At 43.4% G+C, this 25507-nt stretch overlaps 1 protein-coding gene across 4 annotated transcripts in view; it reads left to right on the plus strand.

Annotated features, from left to right (window-relative positions):
- Positions 1–6827: 6827 nt before the first annotated feature.
- Positions 6828–25507, plus strand: part of ARMC2 (armadillo repeat containing 2) — a 101956-nt gene continuing 83276 nt past the window's right edge. Inside the window, exons 1-5 of one of the 4 annotated variants that reach the window (XM_007447262.1) lie at positions 6828–7088; positions 7569–7641; positions 15760–15931; positions 17615–17624; positions 22813–23009. In XM_007447262.1, coding sequence (XP_007447324.1) covers positions 22840–23009 — 170 coding nt within the window. In that variant the 5' untranslated portion in view covers positions 6828–7088; positions 7569–7641; positions 15760–15931; positions 17615–17624; positions 22813–22839. Of the gene's footprint in view, positions 7089–7568; positions 7642–15759; positions 15932–17614; positions 17625–19606; positions 19612–22807; positions 23010–25507 lie in introns of all 4 variants that reach the window. The other 3 variants (XM_007447261.1, XM_007447263.1, XM_007447260.1) reach the window with 3 other exon arrangements.

Here is a 25507-nt window from a genome sequence, read left to right on the forward strand (position 1 = left end):
CCTCGGGCCCCGATTTTGTTTCCTGTGAACGGGGATGCCAGGCTGGCTACCTCAGAATGCCAGGGACGCTCAAAAAGATACTATACAGTGAAATACTCTTTGTAAACTCTAAAGTGCTTCACAAGTGCAAGGTCTTAATAATAGCAACAGTTTAACATTCGTTGACTGCCACATGCATAGCACTTTAAATCTGTTTTCTCATTCAATCTTCACAACCACCCCAAGACCTAGCTAGGTACTATTATTCCCTCCATTTTGCAGATGAGGAGAGACTGAGAGGGTTAAACAACTAGTTCAAGATTATACTGAACCGCAACTTGAACCAGTAAATCCTGAATCTTACTCCTAAACACTAAGCTGCTGTCCTGCTTATTGCTATTTAATAGAGGCGCTGATATCTCACAGGGGCTCAACAAACGCGGTTCCGTAAATTGCTGATTTAAAAGCAGACGCCTTCCCACCCCCTCTCTTCCAAGCTTACCGGTCGCCCTTTCTCTCAGCACCTGATGCTCGTACTCCCGGCCACGGGCCCTCGCCCACGCTCCTCCCACTCCCCGCCAGCTGGCGCCCACGCCTCAGTGTTTCTACGCATGCGTTGGGGAGACCTGCGCAAGTCCAGTGGCCCAGCGTGGGTGAGGGACCTCTCAGACCCTCCTCGCCCGGCCCCACTCTGCTGGGCCCCGCCTGCTCTCGGTGGCTGCTGCTGCCGCTGTCGCCGCCTGGGGAAAGCTGGAGGGTGAGCTGAATCTCCGCAGTTGTCACTGTCTCCACCGCTACCTACAGGTGCTTTGGGTCTGGCCGGAAGCCCCCTTCCCTGCGCCCACTCCCACCTCATTCCCTGGCCCACTCCGCCTGTCCAGCAGCTTCCTGGGCGTCCCGGGTAAATAGTTTGTGTACGGTAACCATGGAGACACTGGCCGGCCCGGCCGAGCGGGCGAGCCAGCAGGCTGGCTAGCTGGCTGGCGGGCAGAGTGAAGATGCTGTTGCGCTCTGCTCTGGCCTGGGCCGGTGGAGGAGGGGGTATTGCCGGGAGTGGGGAAGCCGCTGTCTGTATGGGAGGTGAGGCGTCCCCCGCCGGTTCACCCGGCACCCCTCCTGCTGTCGTCCGCCTTCTGTCCCTGTATGGGGAGAGAGGTGATGAGAGTGCCCTGTGCACGCCTGTCGGGGTCGGGCCGCGGCTGTCTTTATTTCTATACGCTGAGCATTTAGCCAAGCGCGTGGTGCTTAGTAGAAACTCAGTAGTATTTGTTGAATGAGAGTGATAGACTGAGAGACTTTGTTTAGGCATACAGTGACCCAGCCAAGGTCACACAAATTGTACCTGGGCTCCTCTAGGCAATACATAGGGTCTTAATAAATAAGTGTATATGTAACAATATGCATTAAAATATGTTGTACATACATATAATGCCTTTTATAATCCATTCCTATGAGTATCACAGCACATCTTCCATCTCACCCTGATTTAGAATTATTTTACTTGGTAGAAAGGCAAGTACCACTCTTTGTGTCCTATTTTGTGAATCTATAAAATTCTGATCAATTGTTGTTTTGACATAGCTGATATTCAGTAAGATACTTAAGATTCTTTTTCCACAAAGCAAAACACCCTGGTTTAAATGTTAAAACTTATGAAATGTATGACAACACTGAACAAATGTCATTTCCTTTCTTTTGCAATTTCTTTTTTTTAAATGAAGCTTTTCATTCATGAGTAAATTTTTTGTTGTATCCTTTTATCACATAGTGCTTGGACAGTATTTAATGATTTTTAAGGGCCAGGCACCATGCTAAAGCACTTTACGTTAATTTTGTCATTTAATTCTCAAAACAATCCTATGAAGCAATTACAATTACTGCGCACTTTTTACAGCTGAAGAAACTGAGGCTTAGAGATGTTAGAAGCCTTGCCCAAGGTTACATAGCTGCACATTGTCAGATTATTTGAACCTTTACTCCAGCATCTAAGCATTTAATCACTGCTTCTTTGGATACTCATATTAACACGAAAGTCATTCAAAATCATGGTAAGGGTCTTGAGTATTTGATTTGCAGGAAAAAGAGTATGGAGATGGCCAGTCTTTCCCCTGCTGCAAACATCCTGATAGTGCCGTGTTACATTTAGCAAGAAGCCTGTTTCAGATGACTGTTAGCAGCAGAGGTAAAGACAGATCTTTATAATTAGGTATAAACTTATAAATGACAACGCACAACTTTTCCCCTAACCAATAAGAAATATTTTGTTTGAAAAGGTCGCCAGTTTCAAATTCCCTACCGCTGGTGGTGGTCATCCGCTAGAGGTCCTATGGACATCATAAACTCAAGACAGTGATGCAAGAGAACTCAGCTGCTTCTTTCCCTTCAAAGTGCACATCCCCTCCTGTTTTCTTTTTATTTGGCTGTGCCGGGTCCTGCGATATGCGGGTTCTAGTTCCCCGACCAGGGATCGAACCCAGGCCCCCTGCATTGGAAGTGTGGAGTCTTAACCACTGGACCACCAGGGAAGTCCCTCCTCCTGTTTTTTTTTTTTTTGCGGTACGCGGGCCTCTCACTGTTGTGGCCTCTCACTGTTGTGGAACACAGGCTCCGGACGCGCAGGCTCAGCGGCCATGGCTCACAGGCCCAGCCGCTCCGCGGCATGTGGGATCTTCCCGGACCGGGGCACGAACCCGCGTCCCCTGCATCGGCAGGCGGACTCTAAACCACTGCACCACCAGGGAAGCCCCTCCTGTTTTCTTTTAAAAGGTCACCTTGCCCTCCCAACCTCCCTAAGTTTGCATACCCAGTGTCACCTCTACCCCCTTCCTGCCCTCTCAGATGCCAAATCCTGTTGGTTCTTGTGTTCTTGGTGCATCTTACTTGTTCTCATCTGTCTTCTTACTCTAGTTCACCTTCACTCCTATGCTTCGGGCTTTCAGTGCCCCATCCACTAATCACAGCATTTATCAAGTCTTACTCCATGCTGGGCAACTTGAAGTGAAAGAAAGAAAGCAAAAAGGGGCTAAATTTGATCTCATATTACCCCATGGCATCAAGAATCAGATGCCATTTGAAATAAAGTCCCCTGTGCTTTCTTAATCCACTGTAACAAATGCCTCCAATTCAAAAGCCATGCAGCCTTCATCTGGATATTTTCTAGCTTGGGTCTGTATTTGAAAATGGAGTCCAGCGATTACACAGATGCTGACTTTAAGGGGTACTTCACGTGAAGAGATAAGGCTCAGGGTCTGGTGGGGCAACACCAGGTGCGCGGGCAATTCTAACCCAGTGAGGGGTGGGGTGTGCTAACAGAGACCACGGGGGACCTTGCAGAGTGTGGCGGAGGGACACCTAGTTGAGGGTGGGAGAGGCATGTCCAGGAAAGCTTTCTCGGGGACCTCTAAGAGTTAGCTGGGTGGTTATATAAGAACTGCCTGATCTTGTCCCTTCTAGCTTTTTCCATCCTGCCCATTCCTGCCATCACATCATGCCTCAACATCTTTTAATTTGCTTATCAGCTTGTATTTACTTTCCTGACCTGCCATTCAGTTCTGTCTCTGCTACAACTCCAGTTTTCATTTCCAGAGCTCCTTCCTCTCAAGCGCACACCCCATGTGTCCTTGATACTCTGCCTTGACTCACTCATTGACTTGGTTGGAAATTCCTCCTCTATTCCAGCCCCAATGTCAGCCATTGTCGTTTGTTCAAATTCAGACCATTTTCCAGAACCTAGCTCAAGCATCACCTCTAGGATGTCTGCCTGACACCTCGCAATCAGAAATCCCTTTCTCTTTCATAATCACATGGTAGTTTATCTCTATTTTTCGTATTGCCCCCATCAGTTTCTAGCTTGTATTAAAAGCATGTGGGTACAAGCAGGACTGATACCCAGCTGGTTCACACCAAGAAAGCTGCTCTACTTGTGAAAACACCGGCATGTTTCTATATTGGTGTGTAAATAGCTGCAGCCCCAGGGCCTCTTGAGTTCCCACCTTCCACCACCCCATCCAGTGGGTAATAGTTTCAGTATCAGCCCTGGGCGTATGTCTTAGGTTGTGTGTGTACGTGTGTGTGCATGCTATTGCTTAAGACTTTATCCACCTCATAGAGTTAATTGAGATGATGTACTTGAGAGTACTTAGCACACTGCTTGGTATTAAAGTAAATGAACTAGCATTAGTGGTTGGTCCTTGCCTGAGAGTGAAGACAGTGTTTATTCCTGTCTGTGTTCCCAGAGATCCAAGGGGAGGAAACAGTTCATCTATACTAGCTGAATGGATTTGTTCCAGTTGTCAGGAGAATTTTTGTAAAGTTAAAATTTCTGTGATACTATTGCGTTATGGTTCAGGCATACTTTACTATAAATAGACAAGCTTTCAAACTCTGATCGTTTTTTAAATTGGCAAAAAACATCTCTAATAAGAATTTGTAATTTAATAATTATAAAGAAAAGACTCCCCCCCTGAAAAAGCCCCACTTCTAACTCAGTTCACTTGCATTATTGAACATTTCCATGTTTGCTTTAGTTACTAATATATTAATATTGATATGATCATAGATTGAGCAGATACTACATTATTGAAACAGTTTCTCACAACATAGCTGCTAAAGTGGGATTTGCGGGGAAGAGAGAGGCAAAGGGAGAGAGAAAGTTGTGTTAGAATTTGTGGTAAAAATTTACAGACGAAAAGATTTTTAAACCCATTATGTACGTTGTTTCCAGCAGTATTTGATCATTCTAAACTCCTGTATGCCCAAATAATTTACAGAGGTCTTAGAATTTGGCCTCCTTCATTACTCTATGAAAGGGTATAGTTGTCAATGTAAACTAAAATACAGCCAAGGACAACCTTAGTCAGGAATGATGGTCCATTATTACTCATCCAAAGCACGTTCTCTAATCTTAATTAGTTTTGCCAGATCACCTTTGGACATCCCTAAACTTATTAGTGCCATGTGGGGCTAAGGTGTCACAAACCTCATTTGGTCTCTGGAAGAAACTTGTTCATTGTACTGAAATGTCTTCTTTTCTTACTTCAGTGGGCTTTTCAAAAGCAAACCAGCAAACAAACTTTCCATGGACACTGAAGTTAGATGTTGTGGTTCTGAATTTGTATTATTATGCATCAAAAATTTATATATATATATATATATATATATATAGTGTGTATGAAACACTTTATATGTATATTTAATAATTAGCATTGAATATTTTTTAGTAAAGAGGCTATCATATCATATTAGAAGTAAATGTACCAGGCCTGCCACAGTTTTTGTTAATTGTTCTAATGGACATAATTCCGGAGACCTTGCTTAAATTGGAACTCCTATATCAAAAATTCCTAGAATAGTGTTGCTTATCTAGTAATTTATTACTAGATATTTACTTCAACACCTGGCCTTTCCATATGAAAGGAACAGCATATTGTTTGCAGTTATCATATTCTTTTCCTCAAAAACTCTTATGGAGGGTAGAACTAAACAAATGTTCTTGTTGTCCGTTGTTAAGTAACACCTTCATGTATAGGATCATAATACAGTTAAGCCCTCTTTAGTTGTCTAAGGAATCACCTGTAGATTCTACTTACAAAAATAGTGTCTTTTTAGTTTCCTTGGGCATATGTCACAAAACTTTTTTCTTTTTTGCAGAAGTTATTCTAAAATTGGGCAACTGAGATATATGAATAATTTAAAGACCTCAGTCTCCCTGGAGATACAACATTTTTTTTTAATGAACACTAAATGTACTGATTAGAATTGTTTTTAAAATCTCGACTATTTTAAAGTGTAGAGCTGTCAGAGGTGTGTTGCCGAGTTAGCCAGGCCTCCATGGGCACACGAGCATAAAGAAGGATCTGCATTCTCATGGCCCTTGTGCATAACTTTAACTTTTTAACCGAGGGCGGTGGCCTGGGAAAGGATCATTTGATATCGATATTCGGTATTTATTCATGTAGGACATTATCTCAAATTGAAGGTGATTTGAATCAACTCATTCAAATATATCATAGGCAAATGTAAGGCTGAACCTTTCTCTGAGTTTACAAGCTACATTTATAAAAGCTGATATAGTTTGGATAGAGGCCCCATCTGACTAACTTTAATCTTTTTTTTTTTTTTTTTTTTTCTGTTCCCCCAAGAGAATCTCCACCCACCTTCATAATTTTATTTTTTTTTTTTTTTTTTTTTTGCGGTACGCGGGCCTCTCACTGTTGTGGCCTCTCCCGTTGCGGAGCCGCAGGCTCCGGACGCGCAGGCTCAGCGGCCGTGGCTCACGGGCCCAGCCGCTCCGCGGCATGTGGGATCTTCCCGGACCGGGGCACGAACCCGTGTCCCCTGCATCGGCAGGCAGACTCTCAACCACTGTGCCACCAGGGAAGCCCTAACTTTAATCTTATACTAGCATTTTATGTGGAGGGCAGTGGGAAAAAAAAAAGGGAAACTTCAGTTAAACATTTTAGCAGAACCCCTCTGCCCCGCCACCCAGTGTGTTTTTATAGATTGGAGACTATGAGATGGTTTTCCCTTCCTGGGGTGTCTTCTTTCACGATTTATCCTCTTTCTCTCCAGGTTTAGCTTTCACTCTAGGTCTCTTCCCTGCGCGTCATTTCCCTCAGTCACATGTATTCCCAAAGGCATCACTGCGCACGTCAACCTAGTTTTTTGAAAGCTCTTTTCCCTTCCTGATCTTCTAAGTGTAACTGCGTGGTAGATTTTTAATTAAAAGTTGTGATTTTTTTTTCAAGTTTAATATACAGGAATGGTTTAAGTATGTATAGTTGGGTTTGAGCACTCCTTTCTAAATGACTGGATGAAAATAGTTGATATTTTGTACCGTATATTTGCAGGGTGTGGTGTCTACCTGAAGAACATTGCACTTTTAAAGGAAAGATGCTGTCCCCAAATGATAAAAAGTTAGAAAAGCTAGATCCGTTTTACCGACCTTCAGTGTCCGAGCAGAAGACTAGTGCAGAAATCATAAGTGAAGCACGAAATGCCTTAAGAACTGTTAGGACCCAAAGACCATTTACACCACGGGAAGACCAAAGAAAACTATTTGGGTGTGCATCTTCAAGAACAGCAGAAAATAGACCCCCGTCTTCCTTCAGGTATTTAAAATTTCTCTTGCCTATATACTCAAGTATATATATGTATGAAGATGACACTTTCCCTTAATTCTAGTTGTGGATAGTTACTTTTCTAAGTGTGACTTCTGCTAATTATACCTCTTATATCTGTTCAAGATTTCTAAAGATATTTCCAGACCTTGGGTCCAAGAAGTTGCTTTGGTTTGAAATGGTTAATAATGATTGTCATACCAACTTTATAAAGTGATATGAACAAAGCTTTAAAAAAAAAATCACAGTATACATTCCTTCTTTTCGTTATTCAATACTTACAGTCCTCCTAAAAGCAAGAAAAGAGTTGTTAATAAAATGTTTAAAGTACTGTGATTTTAAAAATCGCTTCTTCCTTAAGGCTTATGCATTGAATGCTTGTTTGGGGGCTAGAGTTAACTAACATATACTAGAAATTTTAAAAAAAGGATTCTTTACAAACTAACACTTCTATTCTGTCTCCTGTGCTAGCGTCCATGCATCCAGTTTTGAGTCCTTTGATTCCAGGCCCATCTTTGGCACACGTCTCAGTCCACTAGAGCTTGTGAGTACTTTATATTACCACGGGTGCTATGAAATGGAATGGCCCCAGTACTTGGAATCAGCACTTCTGTATGCTAAGAAAATGATCACATAGACCTAAATGTATTAATAATTTAATATGAAAGCAAATTCTTTTATACTTTTTCAAATATAATGGTTTGTATATAATGAAACACGTTTATTATTCACCTGTAGTTTCATAACAAAGAGGAATTTTAGAGATACATAGTAACTTGGCAAACAGAATGTTTCACAGTATCTTTTAAATTATGCATATGTATTTTATTTTCAGTAGTTACATATACAAATAAATTATAGATGCATGTACATAATCAAAGATTTGTTACCAAAAAAACCCCCCAGCAGTCTTCCATCCCCTTATTTTTCATTCTCCACTCCCCAGTGGCTCTCACTTTAAACTCTTTTGGCACATTCTTTTGGTATTTACGTCCAAATTTTTAAATAACACAGTGTCTTGCTGCTCTCTGACTTCGGAGCTTGAGGAATTATCTAATGACTTCCTGCTAGAGAAGATGAAGATTTAACCCTTGTCTGTCTTCCCACACACCTCCTCACAACACATTCACCCTTTCTGTCCCCACTGCTACTCCCAATATCGATATATCATAATTTTGGTTAGATCCCTTTTCTCTGAGTGTGATTATATAAATCCTGTTTACAGCTGAGCCTTGAACTCATGATGATTAATGATGATTACTTCTCCTTCCCTGCACCACTCTTTGTTTTCCCTGGTGTTAATAACTGCCTTGCTCTTTTAGTTTTGTATTATTATTGTTTCAACTCCAAACTCGTCTCCAGTGGCCTAAATTTCGTTCATATATTCAGACACATGAGGTATTGATTCGTCTCCTTGGAGAACTTTTCACACTCCCTCATGGACCACTTGCCCTGGGCATCTGCACACAGCTTGCTACTCCTTCCTGTGCTGGTTTTGTATTTCCTGTACCCCAAGTCCTCCTTTTTCTTGATTTACTCTTGTTTTAGCAGAGTACTCCCTCCAATAGCTTCTTGAGAAAGGGTGTATGGGAAATGAATTATTTGAGACCTTGACTGCTGTTTTTTCTCTCTGGAAGTTTATAGGATTTTTTCTTTTTGTTCCCAGTGTTCTGAAATGTCCTGATGCTGAGCACTTTCAATGTGAAATCTTGTACCCTTCAGCTCTGGGAACTGTCCTTGAATCATTTTGATGTGTCTTCCCCTCTTTTCTGTTCTTTTTGCCCTTTCTGGAATTTATTATTCAGATGTAGGATCCCCTGGACTGGCCCTTCAATTTTCTTATTTTCTCTTTTCTGGTTCTCATCATTTTTGGATGAGGCTTTATCTTCTGATCCTTTTATTGAGTCCTTTTCATTTCTGCTATGATACTTTTAATTTCCTAAAGCTTTTCCCCCTCTAAATTATCTTTTTTTAAATATATAGTATTCTGTTCTTATTTAATGGTTGCAGCATCTTATCTCAGTATATTAATGGTAGTTTTGATTTTTTAATTGTTTTCTTCTTTTAAAATCTCTGTTGCTTTTGTGTATGTGTGGGGAGGGCTTAAAAAAGAGAAATTTATTTTCTCACAGTTCTGAAGATTAGAAGTTCAAGATCAAGCTGGCAGCAGGGTTGATTTCTTCTCAGATCTTTCTTCTTGGCTTATAGATGGCCATCTTCTTCCTGTGTCTTCACATGGTCTGTCCTCTGTGTCTCTGTTGCAGTTTTATATTTGCCTTGGTCTCTCTTTTTTCGTAAGAGACTCTCCTCTGATAGCTCATGCTGCTCGTTTGGCTGTTCTTATTTGAGAGTGGAAGCTTGTGGAATGGATTGGTCAACCCACAGGTGATACCTACCCAAACCTACATTCAGGGGGATTTGGCTGGGCTGTGTTGTTTGTGAGACCCTCAATAGCAATATCTTTAGGGCTTTCCTTGTGGGCTGCTCAATTCTCTGTAGAATATTTCTTGGAGGATAAAGGCTGGTTGCTAACTGCTGGGCTGCACCCTGCAGGCCTGCAACGCCCGAGCTTGCCCAGCTTTAAGACTGAAGAAAGAGCCCAGAGTCGGCAATAGAGACATCAATTATAGGGGGCAATTTCTCTGGCTCATTAGTTACCAGGGGAACCAGCAGAGGTGCATGCCCTTCACTTCACCTTTGATAAGCTATCAGGTGGAGATGTTCTGATCTAAAGACTAGAACAGTCACCAGCTGGGTCAGGGGCAAATATGTAGGAAGGTCAGTCATGTGAGTAGGGTTTAGGTGAAGCAGATGCTGCTCATGCAGGGGATGTACAGGGAGCAAGAGATCAGTCATTTTGAGTGGCCTGACCATACATACATTAACTTCTAGGAGCCAGGAGGAAGAAGGTAGGAATGCCTAGCATTCAGTATGTAAATATTCAGTTAAATCTATGTTTACATTAAGTACCCTGACTCTTGACTGTGCCTGGTTAGCCTGATTCGGAGACCCTCTGTTTCATCCTCTCCGAAGAACACACTCCCCATCTAATCCTGGGTTCGGTAGCCTGACTGCGTAGAGCTGGGAGGGAAGGAGTTACACAGACTTTCAACCAATTTTCCTTAGGCACCCCTGCCTTTATGCCCCTGCTACCGCAAGTATCTGGTGATACCAGTTCCTTAGACTTTCATGGAACTGGGGCGTCAGTCAAGTGCTTCTCAATTTTTACTACTGTTTATGTGTGTGTATGTTTGTGTGTGCGTATGTTTGGTTTCTTTTTTTTTTTTTTTTTGCGGTACGCGGGCCTCTCACTGTTGTGGCCTCTCCCTTTGAGGAGCACAGGCTCTGGACGCGTAGGCTCAGCAGCCATGGCTCACGGGCCCAGCCGCTCCGCGGCACGTGGGATCTTCCCGGACCGGGGCACGAACCCGTGTCCCCTGCATCGGCAGGCGGACTCTCAACCACTGCACCACCAGGGAAGCCCCGTATGTTTGTTTTTGATGAACTATTTTAAAGTAAGTTGTAGCCCTTATAAGACTTTTTCCACAAAAATTTAAGCATGCATCTCATATTAACAGGGACAGTCTCCTAAACCACAATGCTATCATCACAGCTCAGAAAATTAACATTACTCAGTAGTATCATTTATGTATAGTCCATGCCCAAATGACCCCGATTGTTTCCAAATGCATCATATATTCCCAGAGTACTCGTCAAAATGCCTCTGTGAGGAAGATTATACTTGTTCTTATATTGCAGATGACAAAAATAAGATTCCAAAATAGGAAGCATGAACCAGTGTGCAATAAGTATTGTATTTTGTCAGCTATCGTTGACGTATGGCTTCTCGCACCTACAGCCTTGGAAACCACTTGGGTTTTGAGCCAGCAACAGCAAGAGGGCCCCTGGTTTAGCAGCCCAGTAGGTCTGACTTGTTGAAGGGTGGCTCTCCATTCTACAGTTCTGTCATTTGACTCCTATGCTTTGTTTTTAATATTGCTGTAATTTGGGGGGACTCACTCTTTCCTAAAAATCTAAATTTCTAGAGTTCACATGGTCCCTGTCAAAGTATAGTTCTTGGACTGCAGGATTAGGTGTTAGGCAAAGATAATGTTGGCATTTGCCTCTGTTTAGGATCACTGCAGTTAAATTTCTTTACTGCAGAATGGTTGGGTGCTATGTGCAAATCAGGCTAAGAATAACTCCATTAGTTTGAGTTGTTTTGTTAGAGTGGATTATTTAAGGGTCTCAGGTATATTTCGTTTTAAACCATAATTAAAGTTTGGAGCTCCCAGTAAATAAAACCTGAAAGTGGCCTCATAACTACCTCCCCTTCCACCTTTTCTCCTCCTTTCCACTAGACCTTTTAAAGAACCCTTTGACTCTGGTGACCACTAAATTGACAAAGAGGGGAGATCAGGGGCAATGGGAGCCCAGGGAGACGGAGGGTGGGGGAGGGGTGGTACATACTTAAGTCCCTTAAGGATGCAGTTGCTGAAAGAATTTGTGAAGACCTAAACAATTGAATTTCAGCACTTTTTGGATCTGGGACACTTTCTCAGGCTGGTTTGCCTTTTAATAGTTCCTCGCCCAGCAGTCAGGCAGGGAAGAGGGACCCATTCCAGCTCCTACACTTAACAAATCCTCTCAACTCTTTGCACCTGTAGGCTGACAGCTCTCTCTGTCCCCTCCCCGCCCACCCCCTCCCGGTACAGGCCTGTGCTCCTCCCACAGCCTCCAGCAGGGGTGGGCTGCCTACACTTAGAAGCGCCCTGGGCTTCTGAGAATGACAGGAGAACTGACACTCCTGGTCCCGGCTCACCAGGGTTCCTGTTAGCACCTGTAATCTTATAAGTCAGGGGAAAGCCCTGCAGTTTGCAGTCTGCCATGAGCATTTATATCCACCTTCTATGTAGGTGTGCCGTGCACAGCTTTCTCTTTCTCAGCAGCTCTCCCCCTTCCCACGACAGCTGTGAGACGTGGGGCTGTTGTGTAGTGATAGTTATTTCCATTTCCATTCTGCCACTCGGGTTAATTAGCTGATGTTCCGATTTACAGGGTTGTATAAAGTAGGAAAAGAGATTGAGGAAATAGGAAGTTTTGTTTTTCATCATTATCATTGTCAAAACAGAGTTCTCCTTATGTTTCTGAAATTTACAAAGCCTAGTTATTTATGCTCCAAGTTTTTTTTTTTTTTTTGGCTGCACCATGCGGCATGTGGGATCTTAGTTCCCCGACCAGGGATGGAACCCGTGCCCCCTGCAGTGGAAGCGTGGAGTCTTAACCACTGGACTGCCAGGGAAGTCCCCAGGTATTTTTATTAATTAAACTTTTTATTGACATACTGAAAAGACACAGTTCATAAGAGTACAGCTTGATAAATTTATGCAAACTCCACAGACTCGGTAACCAGCATTGAAGAAGAAAGAAACAGGTCGCTACCAGCGCCCCAGAAACCACCTTCCCAGGGTGACCACCGTCCTGACTTCTCACAGCATAGATTAGTTTCAGCCCGTTTTTGTATTTTATAGGAACAGAGTTCCAAGTGTTTGACAAGTAAAACAAAACTGAATATATTTTAAAAAGAAAGGGACTCAGAAGCCCATATATACCTTTGGACTAGGGGAGGTCCAGGGTAAGAAAGAGCAGAATGCGAATGTCAAAGCAGTGTTTTTTCTTTCACTGTTTCTGAAACGGAAGGGTGACATTACAGCAGTGAATCACATGCTGGGAGTGACAGAGGACCTGTGGAGAGAATCATAGTAGTAGAAATGCACCTACAATTGCCACATCCAAAGAGGTCTGTGTGTGTGTGTGTGTGTGTGTGTGTGTGTGTGTGTGTGTGTGTGTGTGTGTGTGTGTGTGTGTGTGTGTGTGTGTGTGTGTGTGTGTGTGGTGTGTGTGTGTGTGTGCGCGCGCTGTTGCCTTACAGATTAAATCACAGCAACTTTCTGAGATGGGAGGTCTTGGACCCCCTTTTCCAGTCTTCATGTAGAGTGGGACCCCACCTTCCCAGCTGGTGATCCGGAGGAGCCAAGTCAGAAGCTGGTCAGGGCCCACTGTGCTGGGATGAGAGTCAAGGCCAGCCAGACCCCTTAAATATTCTAGGGGGTTTGTCTTCGTTGACTGGGTTGTTCTATGAAAATAGTCTTTCAGCCTTCAAGGGACTCTAGCAGTTTTCTCTAACAGGACAGATCTTGAAATCTGACTTTTCCAGTACCTTGGTTATACGCCAGTCACTGGCTAGTATTATGACACAAAACTTGAGGGAGGTAAGGTTCTCAAGTGAAGATTTAAACCCACTTGCAACATTCTCTGAATTATAAAATGAAGTGAATTTTACAAGAAAAAATTTTTACTCTTGTGCTTCAAAAAAGCCATTTTGCTCCACAGAGTGAAAGAACATTTTGTAGGACCTGGCATGATAGAAATTGATGGCTTGTTTCATTCTCCCTTGGAGAATTAAAAATGCTTCACATGCATCACTTTATATTTTAAGTAGTCCAATGAGGTATATGTTTAAATGGGATACATAATTTAGTAAAGGTCAGTAGTAAAATGGAACTAATTTCTTATTATGCAAGCAATGACTAATTTCGCACTAGGAAAATAATGCCTTTTATCAAGGAGCAGTTAAGGGGATTTATCTTGCCATCCAGAGATAATTCGGTTATTCCCTTCTGGGTAAAAATTAGCATTGCAAAACCACATTTTCTATTTTATAAGATCGTTTATTTAGTACCCAAAACATTTCTAATAGTTAAGGCATCTGTAAAAGCAGCCATTTACTTTGTCTGCATTATTATGATTTGGCAGACTTCTCAATCTTTGTTTCAGATGCAAGGTACCTGCAGTGTACAGACATTTTGAGATAAGAAAACCTTGAATCCACATTCAGTATTGAGAAGGTTATACTTATGTATTTCATCTTTCATAATTAAATGTAAAGCACTTATTTGCCTATATCATACTCTTAGATTTTTTTGTTGCTATTAGTTTCATGGCCTAAGTCACATTCTTATGAATATTTTGCAACAAATTAAGGAGTCTGAAAAGTAAAGTGACTCTTTATTAAACAAATATAACATAATTTATACAGATAGATGAGTGTTGTCTCCTTCAGAATAAACCCCTCTGAATTTGGGATCTTTTTTCCAGCAAGGTTGCCTCAGGATGTAGGGCCTTAGCTTTTGAGACTTAAAAGTAACTTGGAACCAAATCTGGTAAATATGTAAAGGGTGAGCAGCTTACTGAGATGTGCTAGGGAGGGAGCTAGCATATCTTGAGTCTCCATAAGAAGACTTGTATATACATCAGTGTCCTTGCAAGAAGGGAACTGCTGTCTCCATTTGATAGCTGGGCAAGTTCAAAGAAGTAAATGGCCCACCCAAGTTCACATAACTAGTAAGTGGGTTTGATCTCAGAGTCATTTACTCTTCCTGTCTATTATGCTGATTATTTTATTTATGCTTTTTTAACTGTGTTTAGAAGAATGTATCTGTAGTATTAAAACTAATTTTTTTTGGTCTGGTTTATGAACATTTACAGATGTAAATGACCAAGAGGATATAAAAAATATTTTGAAAAATGTTAACCGTTATTGAAATAAGCAGCTTCTTGAGAGGAGAACACTAATATAGATGTCTGTGTTCTATTAACGTATATGAGAAAATGAGTGAAATTCTGCGTCATATATGATAGAAGAGCTCACCCATTTTTCTAAATTATCTGACTTGAATGTCACACTAGATTTTTTTTAAAATTTGTTAATTAACCTGTTGGATTGAGAGTCACTCATTTCACACAGTATGTAAGTGACTTGAGGAACTTTAACTTGATTACTTTTGGCTAGAGAGCTAGAAGCACTTGCTGCATGAGATTGTGCTTTCATAGACAGATAATCTTGTTGCCTTGGACCACCAGGCAATACTAAAAGTGGGAGTTTAGGCCCCTGTGAGGCTGCGGCTCCAGGTTGGGTTGGAGGCCACTGCCATCTGGAGGTTAGGCCAGAGGATGCTCTGGGTGGCACAGTGCTTGGTGCAGGTGGTTTTAAGTCTTTAAGGAGCTGGAATTTTGCTAGTAATGTCCCTTTTCTAAGGGTATCAGCATAGAATTTTTGAGATGTAGCAAATAAAACATTTTCATGTCATAAGTCCAAGACTACTTATTGCTCTTCTGTTTTGTGACTTTTTAATCTACATTATTAAAAATTTTTTATATCATTAAAAAGATACTTCTGTCGAGTCCAAAATATATAAAGATAGTGTTTAAATTCCACACAGTTCTTGGCACATATGGGTGCCCAATAAATGTTTTCTGAGCTGAATCGAACACAAAAATTTACAAAGTATGTTGAATGTACTATACCATATTTTATAGTCTCTTGTAGAGATCTGTTTGCTGGCATGGGTAAACCTTTTTTTTCAAATACACTAAGCAGGAGAGTAGAGTATTTCATACAATATAATTGACAAAACAATGAAAAAGTGTTATATACCTAACACATTAAGTAAGGTGGCCCAATGAGACAGAGAACCAGGGGGCTGGGGAGAAGCCAAGCAGGAAACCCTGTGCTCCTCTGGAAGTGTCAGGGCCAGCTCCGGGTGGTGAGTCTTATTCAAGACAAACTCATGCCAATCATTTAAAAAAAATCTCTTTCCAGAAACCAAAAGCTCCAGCATCTCCTGCCACAGAAGAGGATCCCTGCCCTTCCTTTCCAAAACCCCCAGTGGACCCCACGAAGATTAGAAGGATAAGCAGTGCCCGGGCGCGCTTACTCAGGGCGGCCTCGCAGGGAGCTCTTCTGCCAGACATGACCCTTCCTCCTGCTCAGTGTAAGGTCACATAACATCCTTTAAAACCTGGGGGCAAGCATGTTTCTTGAGTTCGCACACAAGAGTTATTTTTATATGATGTTTTTCAAACTGCACATGATTTTTTATGTTAACTTCGTTAATATTGTGCAAAAGCTGGTTAAGAAACATTTTATGGGTGTTTATTAAGGTTTTTTAAAAAAAAGTTACTTGGGGGCTTCCCTGGTAGTGCAGTGGTTGGGGGTCCGCCTGCCGATGCAGGGGACGCGGGTTCATGCCCCAGTCCGGGAAGATCCCACATGCCGCGGAGCGGCTGGGCCCGTGAGCCATGGCCGCTGAGCCTGCGCGTCCGGAGCCTGTGCTCCGCAACGGGAGAGGCCACAGCAGTGAGAGGCCCGTGTACCGCAAAAAAAAAAAAAAAAAAAAGAAAAGTTACTTGGTAGAAAAAGAATATTAGGATAAGTGTTCTTTAATAAATGCGTTCACCTATTGATATATTGGAAATCATTTCTAAATTAAGAGTTCAAAAAGTTGTTAATTTCATTAGGCATATTTAAGATTCATATAATGTACGCTAAGCTTAGGTCTTTGAAAATACCTTTCTGATCCCATGTGAAAATGTAAGCACAAGTTGAATGGGGCTTATCCTGTGGCCACAGAAGTGCTGGCATGTATCTAAACCTGGAAACAGAGAAGCTAAAAACCTCACATCCTAAGGAATGCCCCCAATAATTGGAATCACCCCCTGTCCAGGGCACACTAAGAGTTTTTCAAACTGTAGGAAATGTCCGATTAGTTGGATGACAGTCGATTTAGTGGGTCACGCCAACATTTAAAACAATGAAGTAGAATAAAATAGAATGGAAAATGTCAGGGCACATTGCAGACGATAAATGTTAGTATGGCTTCAAGGACTTCAGTCACGTACATGTGTGTTCAGGATCATATTACGAGTTTACTATACATTATATTTATATTACAAATTTATCATTACTATATGTAGCCCCAAAAGTTAGAAATCCACTTTAACAGGGGCTGATAGAATTGGCCCTCCTTCAGTCAACAGGATTGATGAAGAGGAGGCACAGGTTTACACTCAGAGAGAGGAGATAATCTGAAGATGATCCCAAAAGTTACAAGCCACCACCTTAGGATCCTACTTGTTTGACATACAAGCCTTTTCTTTTAATTAGTCACCAACATTTAAATGTAGAAGATCCCGTGGAGGAATCTAGATGTATGACTTTCTGTGAGAAATTGGAAGATCTGGCAGCGCTGGGCCCGCTTCCTGTGCAGCCCCCATGGGGAGTGATTGAGCTGAGTAGCCCCCAGCCCCATTAGCCCAGGACGTGATCTGCAGTCCCCATGTCTCCCCCGCCCACTGCACTCATTTTCCTCTCTGGTCCCTAATGATCCCTGATGCAGCTGAAGAGGTAGAATCAAGGAGAAAGGAAAAGACAGAGACAGCGCAGGGTGTGCGGGCCACACCTCGATGGCGTACAGGGTGTGTAATTAGGCAATCTGCTTTACCTTGATGTCCCAGTTTGTTTCTTTTCTAACAGTCAATCAGATATTTATTGAGCCCCTACTAACTGTCAGGTGGTGCCAGTCTAGGCCAACAGAGTCCTGCCCTCAAAGAGCTTGTGAGGGGAGACAGGCAATAAACTGGAAAGCCAAGAAGTAAGGCAGCAGTTGGGTTCTGAGCGCTAAGAAGGTGAGCTAGATGCTGGGCTAGGGAATGACTGTGGCAGGAGGAATCGTGTCACCTCTGGAAGGTGTCCTTGAGGAGGTGGCCTCTGAGTTGAAATGTGAATAATGAGGAGAAGGCAGCCGGGTGGAAATCTGTAAACACAGTGCCCAGGCTGAAGCTGAGGCCGGAGATGGGCGCAGACTCGGCTGGTGGACTCCAAGGCCCATGTGGCTGGGAGCGGGAGGGAGCTGAGGACACAGGGCCCATTCAGGGCCGGGCCACGGGGGACATGGCCAGGACTTTATTCTTCCTGCAGTGAAAAGCCAGGGCAGGGTTTAAGCAAGGGAGAGACATCATCTGATTTCTGTTTCTTAATAGTAGCTGAACGTTTAGACTCACCCGAGGGACTTTTCAGATGTTGCACCACCAGGGCCCCAGTCAGACTAGTTACATCAGAAAGAATTGGTACTTACGGGAGCTGAGTCCTTGCCAAGGTGAGAGGCAATGGGCTCGGGAGCCACGGTGCAGGGTGAGGTCAGACTCAGATAGGAACAGGGTCACTTCTTGTAAACAGGACGGCAGAGCTGGAGTGAGGGTTGCTGAGCTGTTGTTTATCAGATGTTTTTGCTTCTGAGCCTGAATGCCGCACACATTTAACTCTCGGTGACTTCCATTTGAAAATCCTGCTGCTTGCTGAGCTGTTGCCATGTATGTGAAGGTGACAGGAGAGACAGATGTTTCCCCACCAGCCGAGGCATGTCTCTGTTTCTGTTCTTCCACCCACCCTGTTGGCAGTTGCCCCCTTCACCACTCCCATCATCCCTGGGGTCTGCGTCAGCACCCAGGAAACAGAGGCAGTAAAAAGTCATTGTCTTTTAAAAGCACACATCACCCAATTTAAAAAACCATTCTAGTGCTCCAGCCTTGGACTCATTTTCATTTGTACAGGAGCTCCCTGGGCTTGTTTCAGAGTCCCTATTGTTTAGAGAAGGTATCCTTTGTTGGGTAACAGGCTATAAAGGCCTGTGGTGGAGACTGAGATAGAGGGAATGTCCCTGCCCCTGGTGTGAAGTCATTAGTAGCTGACACCTCCCCAGGCAGGGCTGGTTTGGTGCCGTGGCAGGTTTGGAATTCCTGTTTGAAGAAAGTGAAAGAAGAGATGTGTGTCGTCATGTTCGTAGGGCCAGCAGTTTAATCACTTGTGTTCAAATAGGGTTTTTGGCTGGAGGTGACCGTGTTGCTAATGCCCCCGTTACTCCAGCTGGACGGAGACCTCATTGCAGGCTCCACCTTCTCACGATCTCTGTCATCTTAGCCACCATGGACAGGCTTCCTACGTGGGCTTCCTAAATATCCCCGGGTCTGTATTCTCCATCCCAACACTGCCCCACTGCTTTTATCACCTCTTGCCTTGTCCCTGGTCATCCAGCGCTCCTTTCCTGCTCCACCCTCCACTCGCTGGGGCGCTGCAGGTGGGTCAGCACAAGGACCCTGGCTCTTGGAGCAGCCAGCAGAACGTGGGCACCAAGCGCCCACGCAGACATGGCTGTGAGCAGCGGCCTTGTCCCTTCATCCCAGTGGGCCATGAAAGACGATGGTTTTCTCTCCATGCGCCATAAGGGACAAGAGGTCCCTAAATTAGATCTGCATCATCTTCTTGCTGAAAACCTTTCAGAGGGGCCCCTGTGCCTAAAGGAGTGCTTGCCAAACAGTTCCAGGGAACACTTTTGGCAAAAATATTAATAGCTTTTCCTTGGAGGAAGGGTCCTGTGCTCAATGTGTGCTTACTTCTCTCCCTCTTGGAGAGCCACAGTGCACGTCAGCATATTAAAGGGTGGGGAAGGCCGTCTAGTAAAGTCACCTGTTTCATTTAAATTCAGCCCAGCATTTTACAAACCTACTTGACTGTGGAATCTGTCTTTTGGGGAACACAGTTTGGGAAACACCGACCTAGCGCAGAAGTTGGCAGACTTCTTCTATAAAGGGCCAGAGAGTGAATGTTTTAGACCTGGTGGGCCATAGAGTCTCTGTCCAACCTATTCAACTCTGCCATTGCAGCAGGAAATCAACCATAGACTGATTTATGGCCGCTAAAATTTGAATTTCATATAATTTTCACATGTTACAAAATATTGTTCTTTTGATTTCTTTTCTTTTTTGCTCAACCATTTAAAAATATAAAAGCCATTCTTAGCTTGCAGGCTATACAGAAACAGGCGGCAGGCCAGATTTGGTGGGGCTGCAGTTTGCTGACTCTCCTGGTCCAGAGGATGAAGTCTTCACTGTGCAGCGTGCATAGTTCTGCCCAGCCTTAACATTCCAGGCCCTTCTCGGCCCTCTCCTTTGCCTGCCTACACCCCCTGGCCCTGGTCTGCGCACCAGCAATATGGAACCCTTACGGTTCCCCACACCCATCCTGCTGTTTCATGCCTCATGCAGTCTCTGCTATATAATTCGCTGGACCCAGGCATAATGAGAGTGTGGAGCTCTTTGTTCAAAAATTGTTTAGAATTTCAGGATGGCAACAGCAAAGCATTAAACCAAGTTCAAGGCCCTTCTAAGCATGGGGTCCTGCTTGACTGTATAGCTTGGACACACTTGAAGCTGACTCTCACGCCAGACTTTTGTTCCCTTTGCTCAGAACTCTTTTTTGGCCTCCTGTTAACCCTTTGGAATGCTTTTCAGGTGCCACCTTCTCTATGAATCTTGCCCTGACCAACTCCAACCCGTCAGGACTCCCCTGCTCTCTTACTCGTCCTTACCTGGCACAGACCACACTGTACTGAATCTGTCTGGACGCATCTGCCTCTCTGTTTCCCCTACTAGACTGAACAACTTCAGTAGGAAACAGGGTGTAGTCTATAGTAAGTGCCAAAGAAAATATCTGTGAAACAGGACAGTTCCTACACGGTAAGGCTAATGGTTGTAGGATCCTTTTGAAGTGTACCATGATCTGTTACAAAATTAGTACAACGTGCTGCACATATTTTCCAGAGAGACCTAGAGCATCGTTACTCATGTTCAGTTGAATGGTGGACATCTAGCAGGAGTAAGAGTGAGCCCCGGGGCCATTCTTCGCTGTAGTAATAACTGACAGCTCGCTCCAGTAGATTGTGAAGACAGAGGGGCTGCAGCTCCTCCGTCCACAAGTAGGGTTGCATTTTTCCCTCTAGAACAGAAGCTCCATGGTGGCTGGGACTTCTCAGTTCACCACTGGACCACCAGCCCCTGCAACAGCATCTGGCACACGGCAGTGGATGCTTCATAAATATTTGTGGAGTGAAAGAAACGAATACTAAAATATAGGGACAGGCTAACAGTGCTTTGTAATCTAAAATAAAGTATGTGCTTTGTAATTCAGACCTAAAGATATTTAAGGTTGTCTGGTGCTGTGGAGAGAGCCCTGGACTAGAAGTCAGGATTCGTGGGTTCCATTAATAATAATGATCATAACTTCTGGGTTTTGAGTGTGCTAGGACCACAGAAGTCACTTTACCAGGCCATTATCACTTGGGACCACTTGAGGAAGGGGAGAGAAGCTGAGTGAGCTGCCTGCATCACACAGCCTGTACTTGACCCCAAGTCTGATGGAATGCCAAGCCCATGCTCTCCCCACCATACAGTCTCGGCTCTCCCTGAACCTGCTCTGTGACCTTAGACTGGTCACCTTACCTTTTGCGTTCTCCATTTTCTCATCTGAAAAATGAAGGTTAGACTAGCCAATCTCTAAGGTTCCTTTCTCTTGTAAAATTCAGTGTTTGGAAAGCACGGAGCTTAGAGGAGCAGACGAGATGGATTTGTCATTGTTGGTTTTTATTGGTTTGGTGGTTCAAGTGCAGGAAAGGAAACCTTGAGTCATTTTGGAAAAGCTTGCAAAACTATTTCTCTATATGAAGCTCATCCCTCTTGCCCCTTTGAAAAACATATTTTATCATGGACTAGAGTATAGTAGCAGCATCGTGGGTAAGCTATTCCTAATGTCAATGTGCTGATGAAGAAACAGTGTTGTATTTTAAGTCTAAGGATCTGTAGCCGTAAACACAGTAGGTGTTTCAGTTCAGAGACTGGACTTCTTTTTTGCAACTTTATCTTATTCCTTTTTAGAAAGCCTTCTAAGTGTTTCAGTGCCCTCCTGTGTCCCCGCCTGGGAGTCGTCTGCTGGGCCTCCAAGAGCCGGCCCCTGCTTCTCTGATCACCTTTCTCCTCTCCTTCCCGTCACACACTCCACCTGAGCATGCCAGGCACACTCCTGCCTTTGGGCCTCCGCACCAGCTGTTCCCTCTGCTGGAAATACTGTCCCTCATCATCTGACGGCTTGATGCCTTACCTCCAGTAAGGGTTTGCCTGCCATGCCCACCTGTTCAAAATTGCTACCTGCCCCAATTCCCAATCCCCCTTACCCTTCTCCACTTTTCTACTTTTGCTTTTTTCCACAGCACTTATTATCTATATACTTCATTTATTATGGTCTGTTACTTATTGTCTATTGTGTAAACAGGTGTACTGTTGGGATGTAAGCCCTATGAGGGCAGGGATCTTTGTTCTGTCACTAATGCATCCCAAGTGCTTAGGACAGTGCCGGACATCAGGAAGGTACTCAATAAATATTTCTGAATGAAAAGTTACTAACATGATCAAATTCAGGAAGAAGAATTGTTATGGGACACAGAAGTATTTATGTGGACTTAGGTAGTTCATAAACCTCAATTAGAGTATTTACCTACAGGTAGACTCAAAGCTAATAGAGCTCAGATTCTGTTCCTTTTTACCTGCTGTATTGACGATGTCAAACCTAAAATGGTGGAGAGGTCTTGCGTATGTTCAGGGAGGCTTTATCCATACAATTCCAGACTTGATTACTATAAGTCATATGTAGTTTTTTTGTTTGTTTGTTTGTTTGTTTTGCGGTACGCGGGCCTCTCACTGTTGTGGCCTCTCCCCTTGCAGAGCACAGGCTCCGGACGCGCAGGCTCAGCGGCCATGGTTCACGGGCCCAGCCTCTCCACGGCATGTGGGATCCTCCCGGACCGGGGCACGAACCCGTGTCCCCTGCATTGGCAGGTGGACTCTCAACCACTGCGCCACCAGGGAAGCCCCACATGTAGTTTTAAAATTATATAAATTCTTGGATTGAAAAAAATATATTGAAAGATAGTGATTCCTAAAATAAGAAATGCTTTGACAAAACGTTTCCTTGGTTATTACAGCAAAGAGAGTGGAATCCAAAGAAACAGTTACGATGGGGGACTCTATGGTGAAAATACATGGGATTTATTTAACAGAATCAAATGCCATTGGCCACTTGAGTCACCCACTTCAGCTAACGTATGACGGAGACTTCGGTGAAATCAAGGAGCAAGAAATTTTCAAAGGGGCAGCATCCTTGCCATCTCATCTCAGAAGTGGAGGGTCAGTATTCTTTTCATTTAACTTTCCAGTCAGGACAGCTATGTCATTTACCAGTTTGCTCTCTGTCTTATGTAGATGATTGATTTGCATTTTCCCCTTTTATGTAAACAAAATTTAAGTTAATGATGCATGAGTAGGAGAGATTTCTTCTCACAGCTGAATGGGGTTGATTTTACATCTCCCTCTTTAATCCTCAGGAAAACATTCATACCTGCCAAAATGCAGCTTTGATAGGACTGTCAGAATAACGTCTCTGCTTTATTTGGGCTGTTCCAGCAAGCCCTTGAGTGATGACTGATCATTCTGTTTGTGTTACTTGGGATTCTTGCCCGGGCTGGAATGTCTCATTACCTCCCTTTAGGTTAGTTCGCTGTTGTTGACTCCACCAAAGAGTGGACACTTGATTTATTTTATTCTCCAGTAGAAACTTGGATTAGAATATTTATTTTGGAAACGAATAGTTAAAACAGGAGAGTCCTATGGATTTCTCTTATCTATGATATCTCACTACTAATCCCTCATAGAATGAATGATTGAGGATTACTCTATTTCATACCATGTTCCTAGATAAGGCTTTTTTCACCCCAGTCTGTGATCCTTTCACCCCCATCCCATCTAGGAACCCCTAAATTCATATCGTGTTCCTGTATAGGGCTTTCTAGGCTTCCCCTAGAAAATTGAGGAGCAATTTTCCTACCATATTCAGAAGTTGTAGAGAATGTTCACTGTATGGACTGTGTGAATTCTTACACTGGTATTTTCCTGAAGAAGCCTTGACTAACTGGGGAACCAGGGTGGGGAACAGAGCAGGCTCTGTTTTCCAGTGCCAGCCAGTAGTGATGCTAAGATAGGCAGAAGGTCTTGCACTGGACAGGGGCACTCAGAGATATTTTTCTATGACTTTCCATTGGGTCATTGTGGGCAACTGCCCAGTTCGAATTTGCTTAACAAGATTAAATTCCATGGGCCATTTTAAGACCAAATGCTTGTTGCCCTCACTTAGATTTGGGTCTGACTTTGGCTTGTCCACATGTTGTATGCTTAAGACTCCTCCCACCCCTACTGGCTGCTTGGCAGCTGGTTAGTTTGGCTGAACTGACCTTGTCTGCAGACACAGCCTGAAGAGCTTAGCACACACAGAATTTATATTAGGCAACCTAGTAGTCCTTGTAATGTCGCTTTGCATTCAGAACATTTTTTAAATTAAAGTAAAAATGAAATGTCTCCTTAAGTGGAAGAGGACTTCAAATTGGGACTTTGGGAGTTGAGCACAAAACATGAAACTAGCCATTGCTACAAATCTTTTCCAGTTAGTGAATAAGAATAGGCTGCGGACCTCACAGCTTAAACATAAAAGGCAGCAGGAAAACCTGTGTTTCTTTCAGCACTGAACTGAAAAGGAAACATTTATCTTGCTGCACCCATCCTTACAGTAATTAAAATTGACTAGGAAAAACCAGACAAGAGCTGTTTTCTTTTTTCTTTTTTCTTCTTGCAAGCATTCAGATGTTGCAGAATAATCTGGCAAGCCAGGGTTCATTATGTCTTCCTCAGTCTGGGACAGCAAAGGCATTTTCAGTTACATATTTTATCCCACGAACAGCAAAGGAGAAATCAATTAGGGACTGGAGGCACTTCTTCCTGACTGTCCAAAATTATGAGGCACTGGCGGCAGCACTAATTGTTTTCTTTTTGCCTTGTTAGGATGGCTTTTGCATCGTATAGTGATTGTGTCTGTTTTGGGTTTGCCATACACCCTGGCAAGTTTAACTTCCAGTAACATTTTGGCTTTTGGAATCTTTACCTCCTTTAGTCATTGGATGGAACTTTTGTTGAGGTGATTCCCCCACAAAATATTTTTATACAGTAGGATTAAAACAAACCAGAAAATGGAAACTATTCACAGTTCTTTCACTAATTCCATTTGTGAATCAATCTGGAACACTTGATAGTTGTTTCTGGTAAACATTTAAGTGAATAATTCCAAGAAATGATCTTTGCTCTGCAGTGGAGTATTCCCAGTCTTGATGCTAAAGCCCTACCCTCAATTAACATGTTTCCTTGTTTACACCAGAAAGTGGAAAATGAAGACTCTTGTCAGTGAACTGGGCTGGCAGGAGAAGGGAGGGAAGGGATTGCATAAGTGGAAGAGGGGGCCAGCAGGAACCAACAGCGGGCTGAGGGCTGAGAAGGAGTGCGAGCAGCTTGTGTAGGGGACAGAGGAAGTGACCCTCCCCGCGCAGGGTCCTTGCTGCCAGTCCAGCGTGGGAGCCTCCACCTTCATGTCAGGGCTTCTTGGGCCAGGGAGAGAAAGGAGTAGTTTAATTCAATGAAACCACATTGATTTTAGGGAAACCTATAATTTAGAATAAGCTCAGATCTGGGATGGACTGGAGTTCAACTTTATGCTGGTCATGATGGAAAAAGGACTTGCTGGGCTTCCCTGGTGGCGCAGTGGTTGAGAGTCCGCCTGCCGATGCAGGGGACACGGGTTCGTG

This window comes from Lipotes vexillifer, unplaced genomic scaffold (genome assembly GCF_000442215.2).
Source record: "Lipotes vexillifer unplaced genomic scaffold, Lipotes_vexillifer_v1.1 scaffold515, whole genome shotgun sequence".
Taxonomy (NCBI): domain Eukaryota; kingdom Metazoa; phylum Chordata; class Mammalia; order Artiodactyla; family Lipotidae; genus Lipotes; species Lipotes vexillifer.